This window comes from Candidozyma duobushaemuli, assembly GCF_002926085.2.
Source record: "Candidozyma duobushaemuli strain B09383 chromosome Unknown A_B09383, whole genome shotgun sequence".
Lineage (NCBI taxonomy): Eukaryota > Fungi > Ascomycota > Pichiomycetes > Serinales > Metschnikowiaceae > Candidozyma > Candidozyma duobushaemuli.
Window position 1 is genome coordinate 2,777,684 of NW_020289901.1, and position 14,555 is coordinate 2,792,238.

The following is a 14,555-nucleotide window of genomic DNA, read 5'->3' on the forward strand; positions in this document are numbered from 1 at the left end:
TCTCAATTTCTATTCTATCTACTCCCTCATGTTCCGCTTCACCAGGGCACCTCTACGCCCACTTTGGCAAAATGCTTCAAGGGCTAGATTCAATTCTGAAATCCACAGCAGGCTTTATTTCAATCGCAGCTATGCCACTTACAAAGGCTTCAGGAACAGCTCACGATCCAACTTCACCGTTCACGATATCATAAGAAACAGAAACTTCCAATACTTTGTGGGCGGCTGCGTGGCATTCTATTTATACAATCTTAACGAGGCTCCCTTCACACACAGATACAGATTCCTATGGGTGCCTTACTGGATGGAGAGGAAGATCGGTGACTACTCTTACTCGCAGATCATCTCCCAATTCGGTGGTCAGTTGTTGCCCTCTTCGGATCCTCAGTACCACAAGATCCGGAGTATCATGAACAGATTACTTGCGTCGGCTATAGACAATACCGCTGATCCCAAACAAGCTGCTCATTTGAAGAGCTTGGATTGGTCCATCAGCATTATTCAAGTCCAAGACCCAAGAAAAGAGCCTCCGAACGCTTTCATTTTGCCCAACGGCAAAATCTTCATTTTCTCTTCAATTTTCCCCATTTGCAAGAACGAAGATGGTCTTGCCACCGTTCTAGCTCACGAACTTTCCCATCAATTGGCAAACCATTCCTCAGAGCAACTCAGCAAGCAGCCGATCTATATAGCTCTTTCAACCTTTTTATACGCTGCTACTGGTATTTCGTGGTTCAACGATTTGTTAATTGCCGGCTTGCTTCAGATGCCATCGTCTAGAGAGATGGAGTCAGAGGCTGACCGCATTGGATGTGAGTTGATGGCACGTTCCTGCTTCAATATCCACGAGGCAGTGCACTTTTGGGACAGAATGGAGAATTGGGAGAAGCAGGCTGCGCCAATGGCTAGAGGCGGGATGCTTCAGGAGTTCTTGTCCACACATCCCAACACACATAAGAGAGTGCATGACATTCAAAGCTGGATGCCTGAGTTGGAGCAAATCAGAGAAGCTTCGAACTGCTTCCAATGGGGAAGATTTGACGACTTCCAACGCAACTTCTTCGGCAAGGCCAGATAAATTATTTACAGAACAGGCTCTTCTGGACATCAAGTCCTGGAAGAGCACCTATATATTCGGAGGCAGCGCCCCACTGCTTGTACTGGACAAGCTTCACCCCGATCCGGAAATCTTGGAACTGCTCCTTCTCCTGTGGAATCTCAAGCAAGCTCACCTCGACAATCCCAAGTCGCTTTCTACGCTGGACATTATTGGAATTGTAGTAAGGCACCGAGAGCTTTGTGAACTCCACGATAGTATCATCAGAAAGAGCAGGAACCTCGGCTTTTGTTGTTACAAAAGTCTCGATATCGGATCCCAAATGCACAGTCACCTGTTTATTCTCGTCAATGAGTGGTTTGATCACCTTTGACATTGTATGCGGCGTAGACTCAGACATAGCTATGTAGTCAACTATGCGTTTCTCCACAAGGTCAAGCACCTGCTTCTTGAAGTACTGGAACTGATTGTCGAAACCCTCCAATACGAGATTGACATCCTCCTCGTTGTACCGAGCTATGCAAATTCTTTGATCGGGATCTTCAAACTCTTCTGCCGAGGAAGGTTGTATCTGTCTCACCAGTCTAAAGTATTCCATCTTTTCATACCGTGAACGAGCCAACCACGCACCCACGCCGAGTGGAGGACCCAATGTGATGATAGTATTTGGATGAAGGTTGGCGATAGCAAGGCCCAATAATGCAAAGCCTCCGAATACCTTAGTTTGTGGAGGTGACCTTGCCCATAGAAGAGCTAATGGTGTTCTCAATCCATGGTAAGATTTCACAGGAGGCCCCAGGTAGCTTCTTATGGTCTGTAGCCGTGTTTTCAGAAAGGAGCGGAGGGTTGGCGTGTGCCTTAGGGATATGTTCCTGAACATCCGATAGTCTTCAAAAGTAGTTTCCTGTGTCTTGATCTCACTGATGATCATCACCAACACATCTTCTTCCGACAAAGATGGGAAGAGCTGATCCTGGCACCGCTAAGTTTCAGTCCAAACAACTCAAAGCATCGGGCCTCCAAAAACTACGATTTTACTGTCAGATTTGCGAGAAACAGTGCAGAGACCAGAATGGTTTCAAGAACCATTTGCAATCGCCTTCGCACCTAGGTAGAATATCCAATCTCAGCAAAGACGGAAAGGGAAGGTCTGTTGTGGAAGACTACCTGCGGCAATTCGAACGTGAATTTTTAAGGCTTCTAAGAATCAACCACGGCACAAAGAAGATAAACGCTAACAAATTCTACCAGGAATACATTCTCAATGACAAGAACCATGTTCATATGAACGCTACAAAATGGAACACACTTACTTCCTTCGTTAAGTACTTGGGCAGGACAGGCAAGATACGAGTCGAGACTCACGATGATGCTGTGGACGAGTTCGACCTCTTGATCAGCTTAGTGGACCCACTGGTGTTGCACACCAAACAAACCAGAGAGAAGGAGCTCGTGTCGGATGAAAATAGATCGAATAACTTCATCCAGATGCAAATTGCTAAGGGCAAAGAAACAAACAATGCCACCACGGCTAACTCGCCGCAGATGACGAAAACAAACCTAACTTTTGCATCCAACAAACCTGTAAACCTATCACTCAAGGGCCTTTCCACGAATAAGAAAGTGACACCCGCCGCATTTGGAGATGATGATGACGACAGCGAAGACGAAGACGAAAGCTGAATTGGACTAGAGCGCTCATCATGAAACCCTCTCATAGCATAATACATAAACATCACGAGAATGAAGCCTCTTAGCACCCTCAGTACGAACATCACCATGAGGGACATGGAGTCTGAAATTTTCGTCGTCAAAGTAACACCACTCTGGGTGCAATAACCTGTCAGTCTTGTCTCTGGACTTGTTGACAAGTGATGTGTAGTGGCCGCTCTTGAGGTTACCAAAATGATTGATGAGACCAACCAAGCTGTAATGCACATCTTCAGTTTGGTGATTGAATTTGAGTCGCAACGGATATGTGATTGTAGCATTAAGTTTATCTGTCATGCTGAACATGGAGAATCTTGACAAATGGATGAATAACACAGGGGGCAACTTGATAATGCTCAACTTCTTGATACTGATGGGGCCCATTGGCGAACCATTTTCCTTTGGCTTCTTGGAGCTTTTATTCTTCCACGGTTTGAGCGACCTCTTCTGTTGGAATACGACATCCATTGGATTGCCGTCACCCTCCGACTTATTACATCTCGGACACTTCCACGCATTTTCACCACTGAGCGTTTCATCCTGGGTGTAGTAACGTAGACAATCAATCAAGTCAACCACAGGCAGATGGGTCGTTGGAATCGGAAGCGAAAGCATCGAAAATGACGAATAACTGTTTGAGGTGCAGCCGCACTTATTGCAGACCAACTGGCTTCGTACATGTCCCTGACATAGGTCGTTGACCGGCGAAACACCCTCAGCCTTCATAAGTGCACGATACCACTTGTGATATTCTTCTTTCTCCATGGGAGTCACATCAACGCCCCATTTACGCACGTAGTCTGTCTCCAACATATCCTCATTGGGTTGTCTCGCCAACTCCTCATGAACTTTGTCTATAATGAAAAGGAGAAATTCTTGAGCATCTTGCTGTTCGAAAGGAATGTTGAAACTTGGCTTGAGCAGGGACACAACTCTCATGAATTTCGTGGGCGCAATAACGCTGCCACCGCTTGCTTGGAATGTACTTAAAAGACCCACAATTGCCTCAGTCAAGATTGTCTTATTTTTCGTTAGACTCATTGCCTTCGCTAAGGAATTGTTATTGGACCTCTTTGAGAAAAGTGAGACAAAGCGGCTAACGCCAAACATGACTTGGATCGTCAGATTGATGTAGCAGGAGGAACCCAAATTCTTGAGGCCACAGATTGAATGCGATCGTAGCCATTCAGTTTTCTGTAGCCTTTCTTGGTATCTGGCTCTCTGCACATCCATGGCTTGTAGATTGCTAGTAGTATGCGCCTTCTGAGGGTTCATCATTGGGCCAGTGTAAGGAGCAGAGTAAGTGCCATTTGAGTGAGGGACTGGAGGACTCACAAATTGATGTGCGTGTGGAACCTGAGGCAGCATATGCATATGGTTGTTAGGGTATGAGTTTTGGTACTGGAAGTTTTGGGGGTATGAGGGTTGTTGATGGTTCGGGAGCTGGATATGCGATCTTGTTTGATGGTAGAATGAATTGCCATTGTTCCCATATGCCATGGCTTCGCCATTAACTGGTAACGACTGTACTGAAGGCGCAGATGACAATTTTTCCTGCGATCTCATGGCTTGTGGATGATGCGGGTGTGGAGTCGGTGCAACCTGCGGTACTGGAGGGATGTGCGGTACAGGTGGAATCGTATCCTGACGATGACCGGTACCATGTCTGGATGAATTGTTCTGTGGCAGGGTGTAATGCTTGTCGAGGGTAGGCTCGGTCAAAGACAGCCTGGATTGGCGCACAGGGTATGGAGTTTCGGCCACCTCAGGGAACCGATTTGCAAAGTCAAACATATCTGGATCCGTTTCTGTCTCAGCAGGATCGCCCTGCTTGATGATCTCTGATAAGTTGAGCAGGTTTGTGGGTTCCGTTTGATAATAAGGCTTCGAAACCGCAGGTTGAGTGAAGCCCTGGCCAAGATCGTCCTCCTCTTCCTCCTCTGAGTCGTCATCTTTATGCTTCAAGAATTCAATGTACTCGTTCAACCAGCCGAAAAGCTCTTGAATGTCAAAAGATAGGAGGTTGTGAGATGTCAAGTATTCGTCCATGTGAAGCTGTAAAGTGTCCAAGTCAATATCAAAGACGTTGCGGCCGATAATATCCTCCCTTCTAAAAAAATTGTAAAGGTTCAAGTATATTATGAAGTCCTGTTGGTTCAGCTTGAGAAAGCGGTCGAACCCTTCGAAATGCACCATGATGAAGGAGTTGATGAAGTAGTTGAAGATCAAGTACGCTCTGACGTAGCTCTTGAGCCCCAGCGTGGTGTAAGCATGCTCCTTCAGGTCCTCAAACAACGAGGAGCAATGGTCAATGAGATCAAAGACCGACATGGTGGTAAGGCGGCTGTCTAACTGAAGCGAACGAAACTCGGAGTTGATGATCTTCATGCACTCATCCTTGGTCAAAGGCTTGTGAACATGAGGGGGCGGAGGAGGCGGCGGAGGTAGCAGAGGAGGCTCCAGGGCGGCATTATGGTGAGATCGACCTTGGCCCGGAGTGTGAGCTGTGCTCTGGAACGATCGATTCTTCTGCATTGCCAGCGTGGAAGCTAGGTCTGGTGGCGGTTTGCGTCCGTTCCTCACCTGCTGCATTATCAAGCCTGATTAGAGGAGAAAAAACGTTGTAGCAGGTGAAGTTAATATGGTGTATTGGGACGTCACAAATGTACTAGATCAAGGCTGGTGAGGAATGATCTTTGGTGCGCAGCGGGAAAGTGGTGCACCAACAGCACACTAATTATGGAAGTGTAGAGGGAAGGTAGTGAGCGACGGAGAGGGGCAAAAACGGCGACTGTGAAAAAATCAGGTTTGATATTTCTTAAGGTTTTTGCGTGATTGTGACCTGGCGTCGTCAGGATCCTCGGCTGGTAGTATAGCCGACGGGAAAGGTAGGCGCAATAGATGAAGGACAGAGGTGTTTCTGATACAAAGACACCCATTGGGGTTGGGATTGGAGAGGTGAAAAGAACTCGTCGGTAATGGTTCAACTATTGTGTGTTTTGAAGCGACGAACAAAAATCATCTTCTCTTGAACTTTTTGAACATGACAGATACGACAGGTACAACAACTGTTGTGTTATGAACATGAAACGGATGGGATATTTCAACGTGATGTATCCGGAAAGCCCGCGTGTAACTTAGAGAGATATCGAAAACTTTGGGGTACGAGGAATACTGAGTGTCTCAACCGGCCAACGGTCTGGTTTTCCGAGTCTTCCTAAGAGATTAACGGTTCACCGATAAAACCAGTGGTAGACACTGATCACCACCGAAAATATAATACAGCCTTCAATCAGTCACGTCTTTCAATGCCAGTGATCTTTGAAAGCTCCGAATTTGGAAACTCTAGCATCGCCGTCCACGGCACATCATGATGTACTATATTTGCACCCAATCAAGCAGGCCTCTCAATTATCTTACTACACCCATGTGCGTTGAAGGCTGCTGTGCAAACATTTTCAATTTTGATATTCCTATTGATGTTCGTCATTGTATCTTCTCTCTTCAGGGAAGCGTCTTATCCATCCATGAGTTCAAAGCATTTGCAGACATTCCTTGGATTCCAGGGGAATTCGAATATATGATGTCCTGCCTTAACTTGGCACATAGGGGCGGGAGCTACTACAAAGCCCAGAAACTATGGAATCGGAAGATTCGAGACTTTGCCGATTCTCATGCAAAGTGGAGAGAATTCTATCGTAAAAGAAAGCTCAAGCTAGCAACGGCTGCCTCTAAAAATGGCTCCCAAAAGGCTGTCACAGAAACTCCCAGAGAACCTACTCAGCAAATGATTGAGCTGATCCAAAACGAAAATACGGCCCCCTCTGACGATACAGCTGAGACAACCCCAGCAGAGCTGCCAGAACCAGAGAAGCGCTCACTTCTTTGAAAAAGATGGGCTAATAGAAGAATATCTAATTTTCTGGTATCGAAATATACTGGAACAGTGACAGTTTGTGAATTATAATGCTAATTAAGTGTTCAACTACGAGGGGTTGAACGGAAATGCAAATGGATTAGTCAACTCAAGCAAATTGTTATGGGCTTGAGTGTTAGCTGTTGGTTCCACGGTTGGTTCCCTCGGATGCGAATTGTAGAAAAGTCCGTAAACGTCAAGTAGTTCATCCTCATCTTCTTCGACAGCAAGTGGTTCAGGTACTGGAGTTACACTGCTTTGAGAATAGTGCAAGGGGTGATGCTGAGAGACAGGCTGATTGGGCACCTCATCGATACTTCCGTTGCTGCTTTTTGAACCACGACGATCTTTTGCGTGAGGTTTGTGAGCTCTCCTCTCATGACGATGTCTTTGAGGTTGATATGGAGCACTGAGATTGCGCATAGTTTCAAAAAAATCAAGTCCTTCATCCCCATCTTCTTCAGGAACGTCAAGCTTCATCTTCTTGTTCTGAGCATCAAAATCATCGAGCGGTCTTTTCGAAAGAAGCAGGTTCTCAGCCTCGGCATCTGCCACCATTTGAACAGCCTGAGTTAAAGGTGTAAGCAGATTGGATTCGGGCTCATTTGGTGTTTGGTCTGTCCTGTCATCCACTCTGCGGTTCGCCCTCCCAATGCTGTTAGCTCTGCTATCAGCACGATCGAGAAGCTTGAGCAAATCTGACTCCTTAGCCTGTGCGTCATCAGCAAGTGAAACGACACCATTGCTGTACTCTTGATGACCCTTAAATGGATGACTCCTTGACTTAACTTTCTCATTTCTTGCTTCGTGCATATGATGATGGTGGTGGTGATGGTGATGATGATGTGTGCTAGCGTCCTTTGTGGAAGCAGGTGATGAAGCAGACGAATTCAATTGGGGAACCTCTGTGAGTGGCGGAAGGTAATTGAAATGCTGAACTCTATGGAGTTGAGACTCAGGTTCCAAGTTATACAATGAAGGACTGGTTGTACGGCTGTTCCTTGGTTGGACAGTGATGGGAGGAGAGCCAGAAAATGCAGGAGATTCGTCCGTCTTGTCCATTTGATTCTCTGCTGTTGCGGACGATTCTTGCGATCCATAGTGGTGGTGAATATGTTGATGCACAGTGACCTTCATTTTGTAGACGGATGCATACTGAATGAGGTATTGAGCCAATTCCTTGGACTTGATCTGACCGCCGTTTTTCAACAACTCCTTGAAGGGTTGGTCTGGATCCTCAGTCTGGTCCCGGCTAACTATGGCATACCTCCACTCCACCTCCTTGTCGGGGCTGTTCTGGAGAACTTCCGACGTGGACAGTCTAGATGACCTTGGGGAAGAAGAGCCACGTTCAGCTTTGACATGTAAATCCGAAGTATCATCAACGCCTGCGCTACCATTCTTCGAATTCTCATCCGTATCCTCCTTCTTTATTACAAGTTTGTTAGCAATGTCGCCATCAGTCATCAGCTCCATAGCCTCCATCACCTCTTTGTCAGCACGCCCACGAGCCACAGCTGTTAAAAGGTTACGCCACCTGTTTCGACAAGTGAGGGATGGTCTTGCATCAAAGGCGGCGGCAATGGTTCTCCACTTGGTTCCGTGTTCTTTGACTTGGTTGATCAAGAGTAAGTCTTCTTCAAGTGACCACACTTTTAGACGGTTGCTCAACGACGGATCAAGAACCTCGAGGTACCTTTTCAGACATTGATGCTCTGTTCTTCCCTTGACGTCTGCAGATATCAACTGCCACAGTGGGCCGTATTTCTTGTAGCTTGTCAAAAGCTGTTGATCTTCCTCGGGAGTCCACTTTCCACGTCGAAGGCTGGGGTTGAGCGAGCTGACCCACCTCTTCCGACAGTCTTTGGCTTTGCGAGATTGGTCGTCAAATACTTCCGCGACCAACTCCCAGTGAACATTCTTCGGATCGACATTTCTTTCTGACGTTTCTTTTGGATAAAGTTCATGCAATCGTTGGACCAACTTAGCATCTTCTTGTTTCGTCCAAGCCTTTCGACCGCCTTTTCTGAAAGTTTGAAGCCCTAGCGACTCCGTGATTGCGAGTGTGTCGATCGGTTGGTGAGATCTCTTCATTTGGTTTGTTCGTAAACGAGAAGACAATAGGCAGAGTCGAGACTAGGCTAGTTTATTGACGCGTGTAGTCTATTCTTCGATCTTCTAATTATTTGGAAATTGAAAAGATGTTAGCTGAAAACAGGGCCACCTGCAATGGGGGTGGGAATTGTCACTGATTTATGGCTGACTTCGGCGAGCCTGAGTCAGTGGAGAAAGCTTTCTGGTGCACATACACCGGAGTTCTCCCGCCGCACGTGAGGCCATCGGGATGAGGAACGTGATAATTATCACGTGTACACTTGCCCTCATAGTTAATTCTTTGTCTCTCAGTTCCGCTCTTAGTACCGGCAGGCGCCCCGCCTGCTCGATTCAGGCAAAGACAGGTTCTCTATTCCGCCTTGTCACCTTCTGCCCCACGTTCAACGGCGGTACCGGTCTCAGAAGAAGCACCGGCGGCACCGGTACCACCACCGCTAGCTTTCTCCACACGGATTTTTTTGTTGTTGATCAAACGGAGTAAGTTTCTAAGAAGCATGGCAATGGTGACTTTTCCAATCAGAGGAACGTATAAGCCGGCCTTCTGCTTCACATCTTCGTTGAAGTTTTTGGCACTTGAAAAGTTTATCACAACGGCTCCGTTCGGCACCAATTCGGTAGGGAATTTGTAATTTTCCGAGGGCACGCCGGTAATAATTACGTCACATTGAGGGGCCACTTTCTCAAGCGGGTATTCCTTCAGATCCAAGTCGATGACTTTGTGTCTCTGCATCAGCAAGTCGTCGCCTCTGGTGAACTGTTGAATATTGTTGATATCGAGAGAATAAACCGTGGCTCCGTCATTGGCCAAAAGGGCAGCAAGTGGTCTCCCAACGATTTCGGAGCGGTTGACAACCAAAACTTTCTTGCCGTAAAGACGATTACCGTAGTGCAAGTGCTTGTTGTAGACACCCAAATACTCCAAGATCTTTACCATAGCCAAAGGCGTGCAAGGTAGAATGGATTTTTGCTCATTCGTAGGTGGGTCCAAAAATCTGATATTGTGGTACATGTTGTGGTAGTACAAGAAGTTGAGACCCTCAACGTCTTTCTCAGTGGAGATGAGTTGCTGAAGATATTGGTCTTGCTTGTCACCGAATATAGGAAAGTAAACCATTATACCATCAACCTTGTCATCGTTGTTCGCCTGAATCAAGGCACTCTCAAGATCGTGCTTGGCCCTTCTTCTCAACTCGTACTCAAAGCCCATCAGCTCACACGTTTTCGCTGACCAGTTGGCATACATCTCAGCAGCACTGTCATCATTGGCCAAAAAGCCTACCAACTTTGGTTTGAAGCTCAATGCTTTGACTTGCGATGTTATCTCAGTGACATACTGCTTAGCAATAGTCGATGCCAAGATTGTTCTTCCTGCTGGGTGCACCATTAGTTGTATTTTAATGAATAGCGACGAAACCACCAGAAATTATGCTCAAAAATATGGGGACCCTGGTAGACGTTCAACCTGAAGGAGGAAAAAAATACAGTAAGTATTAAGTGATATTAACCTCTGACTCCTGCACTGACGATGAGCATCGGTAATTAAACAGAAGTCAGTACCGTGCAGCACCTATGACGTATGTTATACAATGGAAGAAATTAAAAAAAAAAAAAAAAAAAAAAATAAAATAAAACAATTGTAGTGAGTCCGAGTGGGGTGAAAGGAACGAATAATTTACTATGAAAGATTAATACTAGTTACAAAATTAAAGTGAACGTCGTATGTGAAAGGCAAGAATTAGAGATTATGTAAATGATCGGACCTGGAATGAGCTCTATTATGGACAGCTTTACACAAATTGGGATATTTTGCTAGAGACCGTTTTTTTCGTCACATCGAGGAAACTTTCGAAGTCTCACCGAAGGTGAGCGGTTGCATTTTTGTAAAGACTTTGCCAAATGAAGGCCTCGCTCAACATCAATTCAACATCTTTCTCAGTCCAGATGGATGTAGGCGGGTTTTGAAGAAAAAGAAGTATTTCCTGGAAGTCTTTTTGTTTAAGCTCATTTGCAAACTTAATGAGAAATGCTGCACAGACATACACGTGGAAGTTGTTGAATCCGAGAGGTGTCTCGCTTAGATAAGTATCCCACATCCTCACAATGAGTCCTATTGAGAGTTCTCTCATAAGTAGGCAGTTCATCCAGCGAAATGCGAACTGAATGAATTCAACTCCCTCATTTTCGAGATGTTCAAGAAGTGACACATCAATCTTCGAAATGAGATTCCTCAAATCATTGACTTGTCTTATAATTCCCGGCTGTTCATGAATGTAATTATCAGTGATATTGTCGAGAAGTCTCGAAAGGCACCAGTAAGTATCAGCTTCTATAATTGCAGTCACTCTTGGCGAGAGCTTCCCACTATCAAAATTCTCCCATGTGTACGTGGGCAATTGTGGATCCAGAAGAATCTCATTCTCGAACGTGTCAGATCCTGTCTCGTCTATAAGGCCCGGAATGAAGAGAGAGCTAGGATCATCACCATGTCCGGCATCAAATGCTTTTTTAAGCTGTAACTGCCAAATGTAGTTTGATAAAAAGATTTGGTAAAATGGGGTGCACAAGTCATTTATACCTTGCACATAACCACTGGCAGGATGGCGAATGGCCCACAAGTATAACACTTTGCGAAGTGATCTCTGCGTTGCATCGTATCCAAAGAGTTTAATGCTTGGATTGGTCCTTTTGACATCAATTTTGATCTGATGATGAAGTTGCTTTTCTTTGTTCAAACTGTTGTCTCTATTATTGGAGGCAGGCAACAGGCCCGAGGACTCATTGCTCGGCGTTACCGTTCCATCAAACATTGAGCCAGCATTTGCATCCTTTAGACCGTCAAGATACTCCTGTCTTTTTCTCCTGAGAGTGGAGCTTTGTCTTGTTTTGTTCGTAGGTAAGTATCCCAAGAGCAATTGCCAACAAAGAGCTCGAAGCTCCGACGGGATTCCATTCCAGGCCAATTTCCTGAGGTCTCGCATGTTTACACCACTATTATCCTCAACAAGAACCTTTTGGAACTTACTGAATCTGGTGTGGATGGAGTTAAGCTTTTGAATCTCATTCTTCATTTCTTTGTCTTGTGAGTCCATCAGCTCCTTTGGCAACGAAGTGCCAGCGCCAGAGCTCATGGTCAATTCAGGGTAGAGCGAATCAACGACACCTGTAGAGCTAGACCGACGCTCCTCTGAGCTCAAACTCGCTAAATGGTCTTGTTGAGGAGGCTTTATGCGTGAGTTCTTCAGGTTAACCTCGTCAATCGCTGCATCCCAATCATCGTCTAGGTCCGTATATGTTGGTCGTCTGTAAGCATTTCTTGGGGAGTATCCTGATCCGCTAACAGCTCGACTGATAGTAAAAGGCGAGGACAGCCTACTTGTTTGCTTTTCGTCTGTGCCATCGTGAGAGCCCGTTGAGCTCCTTGTCTGGCTAGCAGATATGGATCGTGAGGACTTCGAGCCTCTGCTAGCCATCATTGGTCTTTGACCGATCTCACCTCCTCCATGATCTTGAGCGCCTATGCCATACGACAAGTTGCCATAAATGTTACTGTTGACCTCCCGTAGGCTTTCTGCATCACCCCCTCTAATTCCTTGACGCAGCAGAGAGTTGGGACTCCCGGTAAGTGATAGATTTTTTAGGAATGACAGGAGGTTTTTCCCCTTACCGCCCTTCTCACCAAATATGAACTCGTTGTTCTGACTGTACACCTGAGACATTTCTTGCTTCTTTTTAGGCATGTTGAATGAAAGCTAAGATTGTGATCGAAAGTGACTTGCTTGCAAACAATTGTCACCCACTTCTCTTAGTAAACTTGTCGAATCGACTTTAAGCGAGATCGGATTGACGAGTGCTTAGATATCGAATGCGGTAGTATCTCCATACCATACCTCGAACAGTACTGCAGAGAGACCTCGCCAAAGGCCTAGTGGTCGTTTAGAGAGTCTGAAATTCCCAGAATCAGACGTTTAAAAATCTATTAAATAAGTAAACTTAGTCACATTAGGCGTCTGACTTCAACTCACCCTTGACAGCAACAGACCCTTGCTTCAATTCCCTTCCAGACAAGTGCAAAACACCATTCTGAGTGATGCTAATGATAACCTCCAACTTGGAGTTTGCTTTCAACTCTGAGAGGGACAATTTGGCGAGCAAATCTCCTGTAAGATATTCAACTTCTCTCTTGATCTCAGGCTCATCATCAGACTCCTCCTCGGAATCATCCTCGTCTTCACTCTTAGGTGCTGGCTCGATAACAGTCTCCTTGACATGTCTCTTACCCTCAAACAATTCGATAGAGACATCTGCGGCGTCGCCGTTTGTGACTTCGATAGACTTCTTGATAGGGTAAGCGGTCTCAGCAACCAAGATTGGGACGAACTTGCCCTCATTGTCCTTGATGCCGATAGGCTTTGTCAAATGCTGGGTGTTCACGACGATTGGTTGCAATGACTCACTAATCTCTTCATCGTCAAATGTTTCCACAAGGGCAGCTTGCAAAGCAGCACCCCTAGTAGACAACTCCTCTGGGTTTGCAGCCTTGGAGTCCAAAGAGGGGGCAACAACGGTGGTGGATTCAGGGAAAATGAATTGCACATTGCTGGCCAATTTCACAACATTAGAGGAACCACCAACCAACAAAACTTCATCAATGTCCAATGGCTCCAATCCTGCCTTATGCACAGCCAGTTCCACAAAAGCAGTCATATCACTCAAGGGCTTTCTTGCAGCTAGTTCAAATCTCAATCTGTTGATGTTGGACAAGAAATCGTATCCATCAGCGAGAGACTCGATGGAAAATGATGAGGATGTGACATTGGACAATGTCTTCTTGGCTGTGATAGATTCAGCCTTCAATTTAGCCAAACTTCTAGCGGTGCCCTTAGCATCAGCTTTGAATTTCTTTTGAAATTCCTTAGCAAAGTGATCGGAAAGAGCGTCGTCCAAGTCATCACCACCCAATTTGTGTTGGTGAGTAGTAGCCAAGATCGTGAAAATACCACCCCTCACAGAGATGACGGCGGCGTCAGACCTTATACCACCAAAGTCAGCAACAACATAAAGTTTGTCAGCAAGCAAAGCTTCATCGCCAGCAGCAGTCAAGTAAGAAAGCAAAGCTGCAGATGGTTCATTGATCAGCTGCAAAACCTTCAAGCCAGCAGCCTCAGCGGACTTGTTGAGAGCTTCTTTTTGATGCTCAGTAAAATCTGTGGGAACAGTCAAGACTGCCTTCTCAACAGCCTGTCCAAGGTAATCTTCGGCGGCACTTCTCAACTGCTTGAAGTGTCTGGTGACAGCCTCTTCCACAGTGACAATCTCAACACCATCTTCTCTTTCGATCTCGTAACCAATACCGCCATCCTCAGTTTTAATTGGCTTAGCGCCGGCGGAGGAAGCCCAAAAGTCAACTTCTTCAAATTTCTTACCAATGTAGTCTCTGAAGTTGATGATGGTATTTTTGGAGTTTCTCACCAATTGGGCTCTTGCTTGAGCACCGTGGTACTCATCGACACCAACATACGACAAGACAGAGGGAATGGCTCTGTCACCGTCAGGATTGGCGATAACGTCAACTCTGCCGTCTTGAGTGGCCACAGCAATAGAAGAGGATGTGTTTCCGAAGGTAATACCAATAACACTGGACATGATGTGTGCTTGTGAGTGATAAACCACAACTTTTTAGGCTCAATTTTTTTCAGTATTGAAGTCTTCTCACTATCTGGGCTATATGCAGTACAAAGTAATTGAGAATCTTTCGAT

The 14,555-nt window shown here is 45.8% G+C and overlaps 8 protein-coding genes across 8 annotated transcripts; 2 read left to right on the forward strand and 6 right to left on the reverse strand. All coding sequences in view use genetic code 12, as the record gives it.

Annotated features, from left to right (window-relative positions):
* Positions 1-28: 28 nt before the first annotated feature.
* CXQ87_001258 (metalloendopeptidase) lies at positions 29-1,078 on the forward strand (the record flags this gene model as incomplete). The annotated part of the gene is made up of 1 exon (XM_025479802.1): positions 29-1,078. The coding sequence occupies one exon, from the start codon at positions 29-31 to the stop codon at positions 1,076-1,078; it is 1,050 nt and encodes a 349-aa protein (XP_025339275.1).
* Positions 1,079-1,107: 29 nt separating this feature from the next.
* On the reverse strand, positions 1,108-1,988 carry GOA1 (Goa1p; the record flags this gene model as incomplete). The annotated part of the gene is made up of 2 exons (XM_025479803.1): positions 1,108-1,114; positions 1,162-1,988. 2 exons carry the CDS (start codon positions 1,986-1,988, stop codon positions 1,108-1,110), a joined length of 834 nt encoding a protein of 277 aa, XP_025339276.1.
* A 26-nt stretch (positions 1,989-2,014) lies between these two features.
* CXQ87_001260 (uncharacterized protein) lies at positions 2,015-2,740 on the forward strand (the record flags this gene model as incomplete). Its single annotated transcript, XM_025479804.1, has 1 exon — positions 2,015-2,740. One exon carries the CDS (start codon positions 2,015-2,017, stop codon positions 2,738-2,740), a length of 726 nt encoding a protein of 241 aa, XP_025339277.1.
* Positions 2,741-2,792: 52 nt separating this feature from the next.
* CXQ87_001261 (ubiquitin-specific protease) lies at positions 2,793-5,098 on the reverse strand (the record flags this gene model as incomplete). Its single annotated transcript, XM_025479805.1, has 2 exons — positions 2,793-2,807; positions 2,831-5,098. 2 exons carry the CDS (start codon positions 5,096-5,098, stop codon positions 2,793-2,795), a joined length of 2,283 nt encoding a protein of 760 aa, XP_025339278.1.
* A 1,654-nt stretch (positions 5,099-6,752) lies between these two features.
* On the reverse strand, positions 6,753-8,777 carry BAS1 (Myb-related transcription factor BAS1; the record flags this gene model as incomplete). The annotated part of the gene is made up of 1 exon (XM_025479806.1): positions 6,753-8,777. The coding sequence occupies one exon, from the start codon at positions 8,775-8,777 to the stop codon at positions 6,753-6,755; it is 2,025 nt and encodes a 674-aa protein (XP_025339279.1).
* A 370-nt stretch (positions 8,778-9,147) lies between these two features.
* CXQ87_001263 (methylenetetrahydrofolate dehydrogenase (NAD(+))) lies at positions 9,148-10,182 on the reverse strand (the record flags this gene model as incomplete). The annotated part of the gene is made up of 1 exon (XM_025479807.1): positions 9,148-10,182. The coding sequence occupies one exon, from the start codon at positions 10,180-10,182 to the stop codon at positions 9,148-9,150; it is 1,035 nt and encodes a 344-aa protein (XP_025339280.1).
* A 469-nt stretch (positions 10,183-10,651) lies between these two features.
* On the reverse strand, positions 10,652-12,535 carry GYP1 (Gyp1p; the record flags this gene model as incomplete). The annotated part of the gene is made up of 1 exon (XM_025479808.1): positions 10,652-12,535. One exon carries the CDS (start codon positions 12,533-12,535, stop codon positions 10,652-10,654), a length of 1,884 nt encoding a protein of 627 aa, XP_025339281.1.
* Positions 12,536-12,797: 262 nt separating this feature from the next.
* Positions 12,798-14,441, reverse strand: SSZ1 (Ssz1p; the record flags this gene model as incomplete). Its single annotated transcript, XM_025479809.1, has 1 exon — positions 12,798-14,441. The coding sequence occupies one exon, from the start codon at positions 14,439-14,441 to the stop codon at positions 12,798-12,800; it is 1,644 nt and encodes a 547-aa protein (XP_025339282.1).
* Positions 14,442-14,555: the final 114 nt, after the last annotated feature.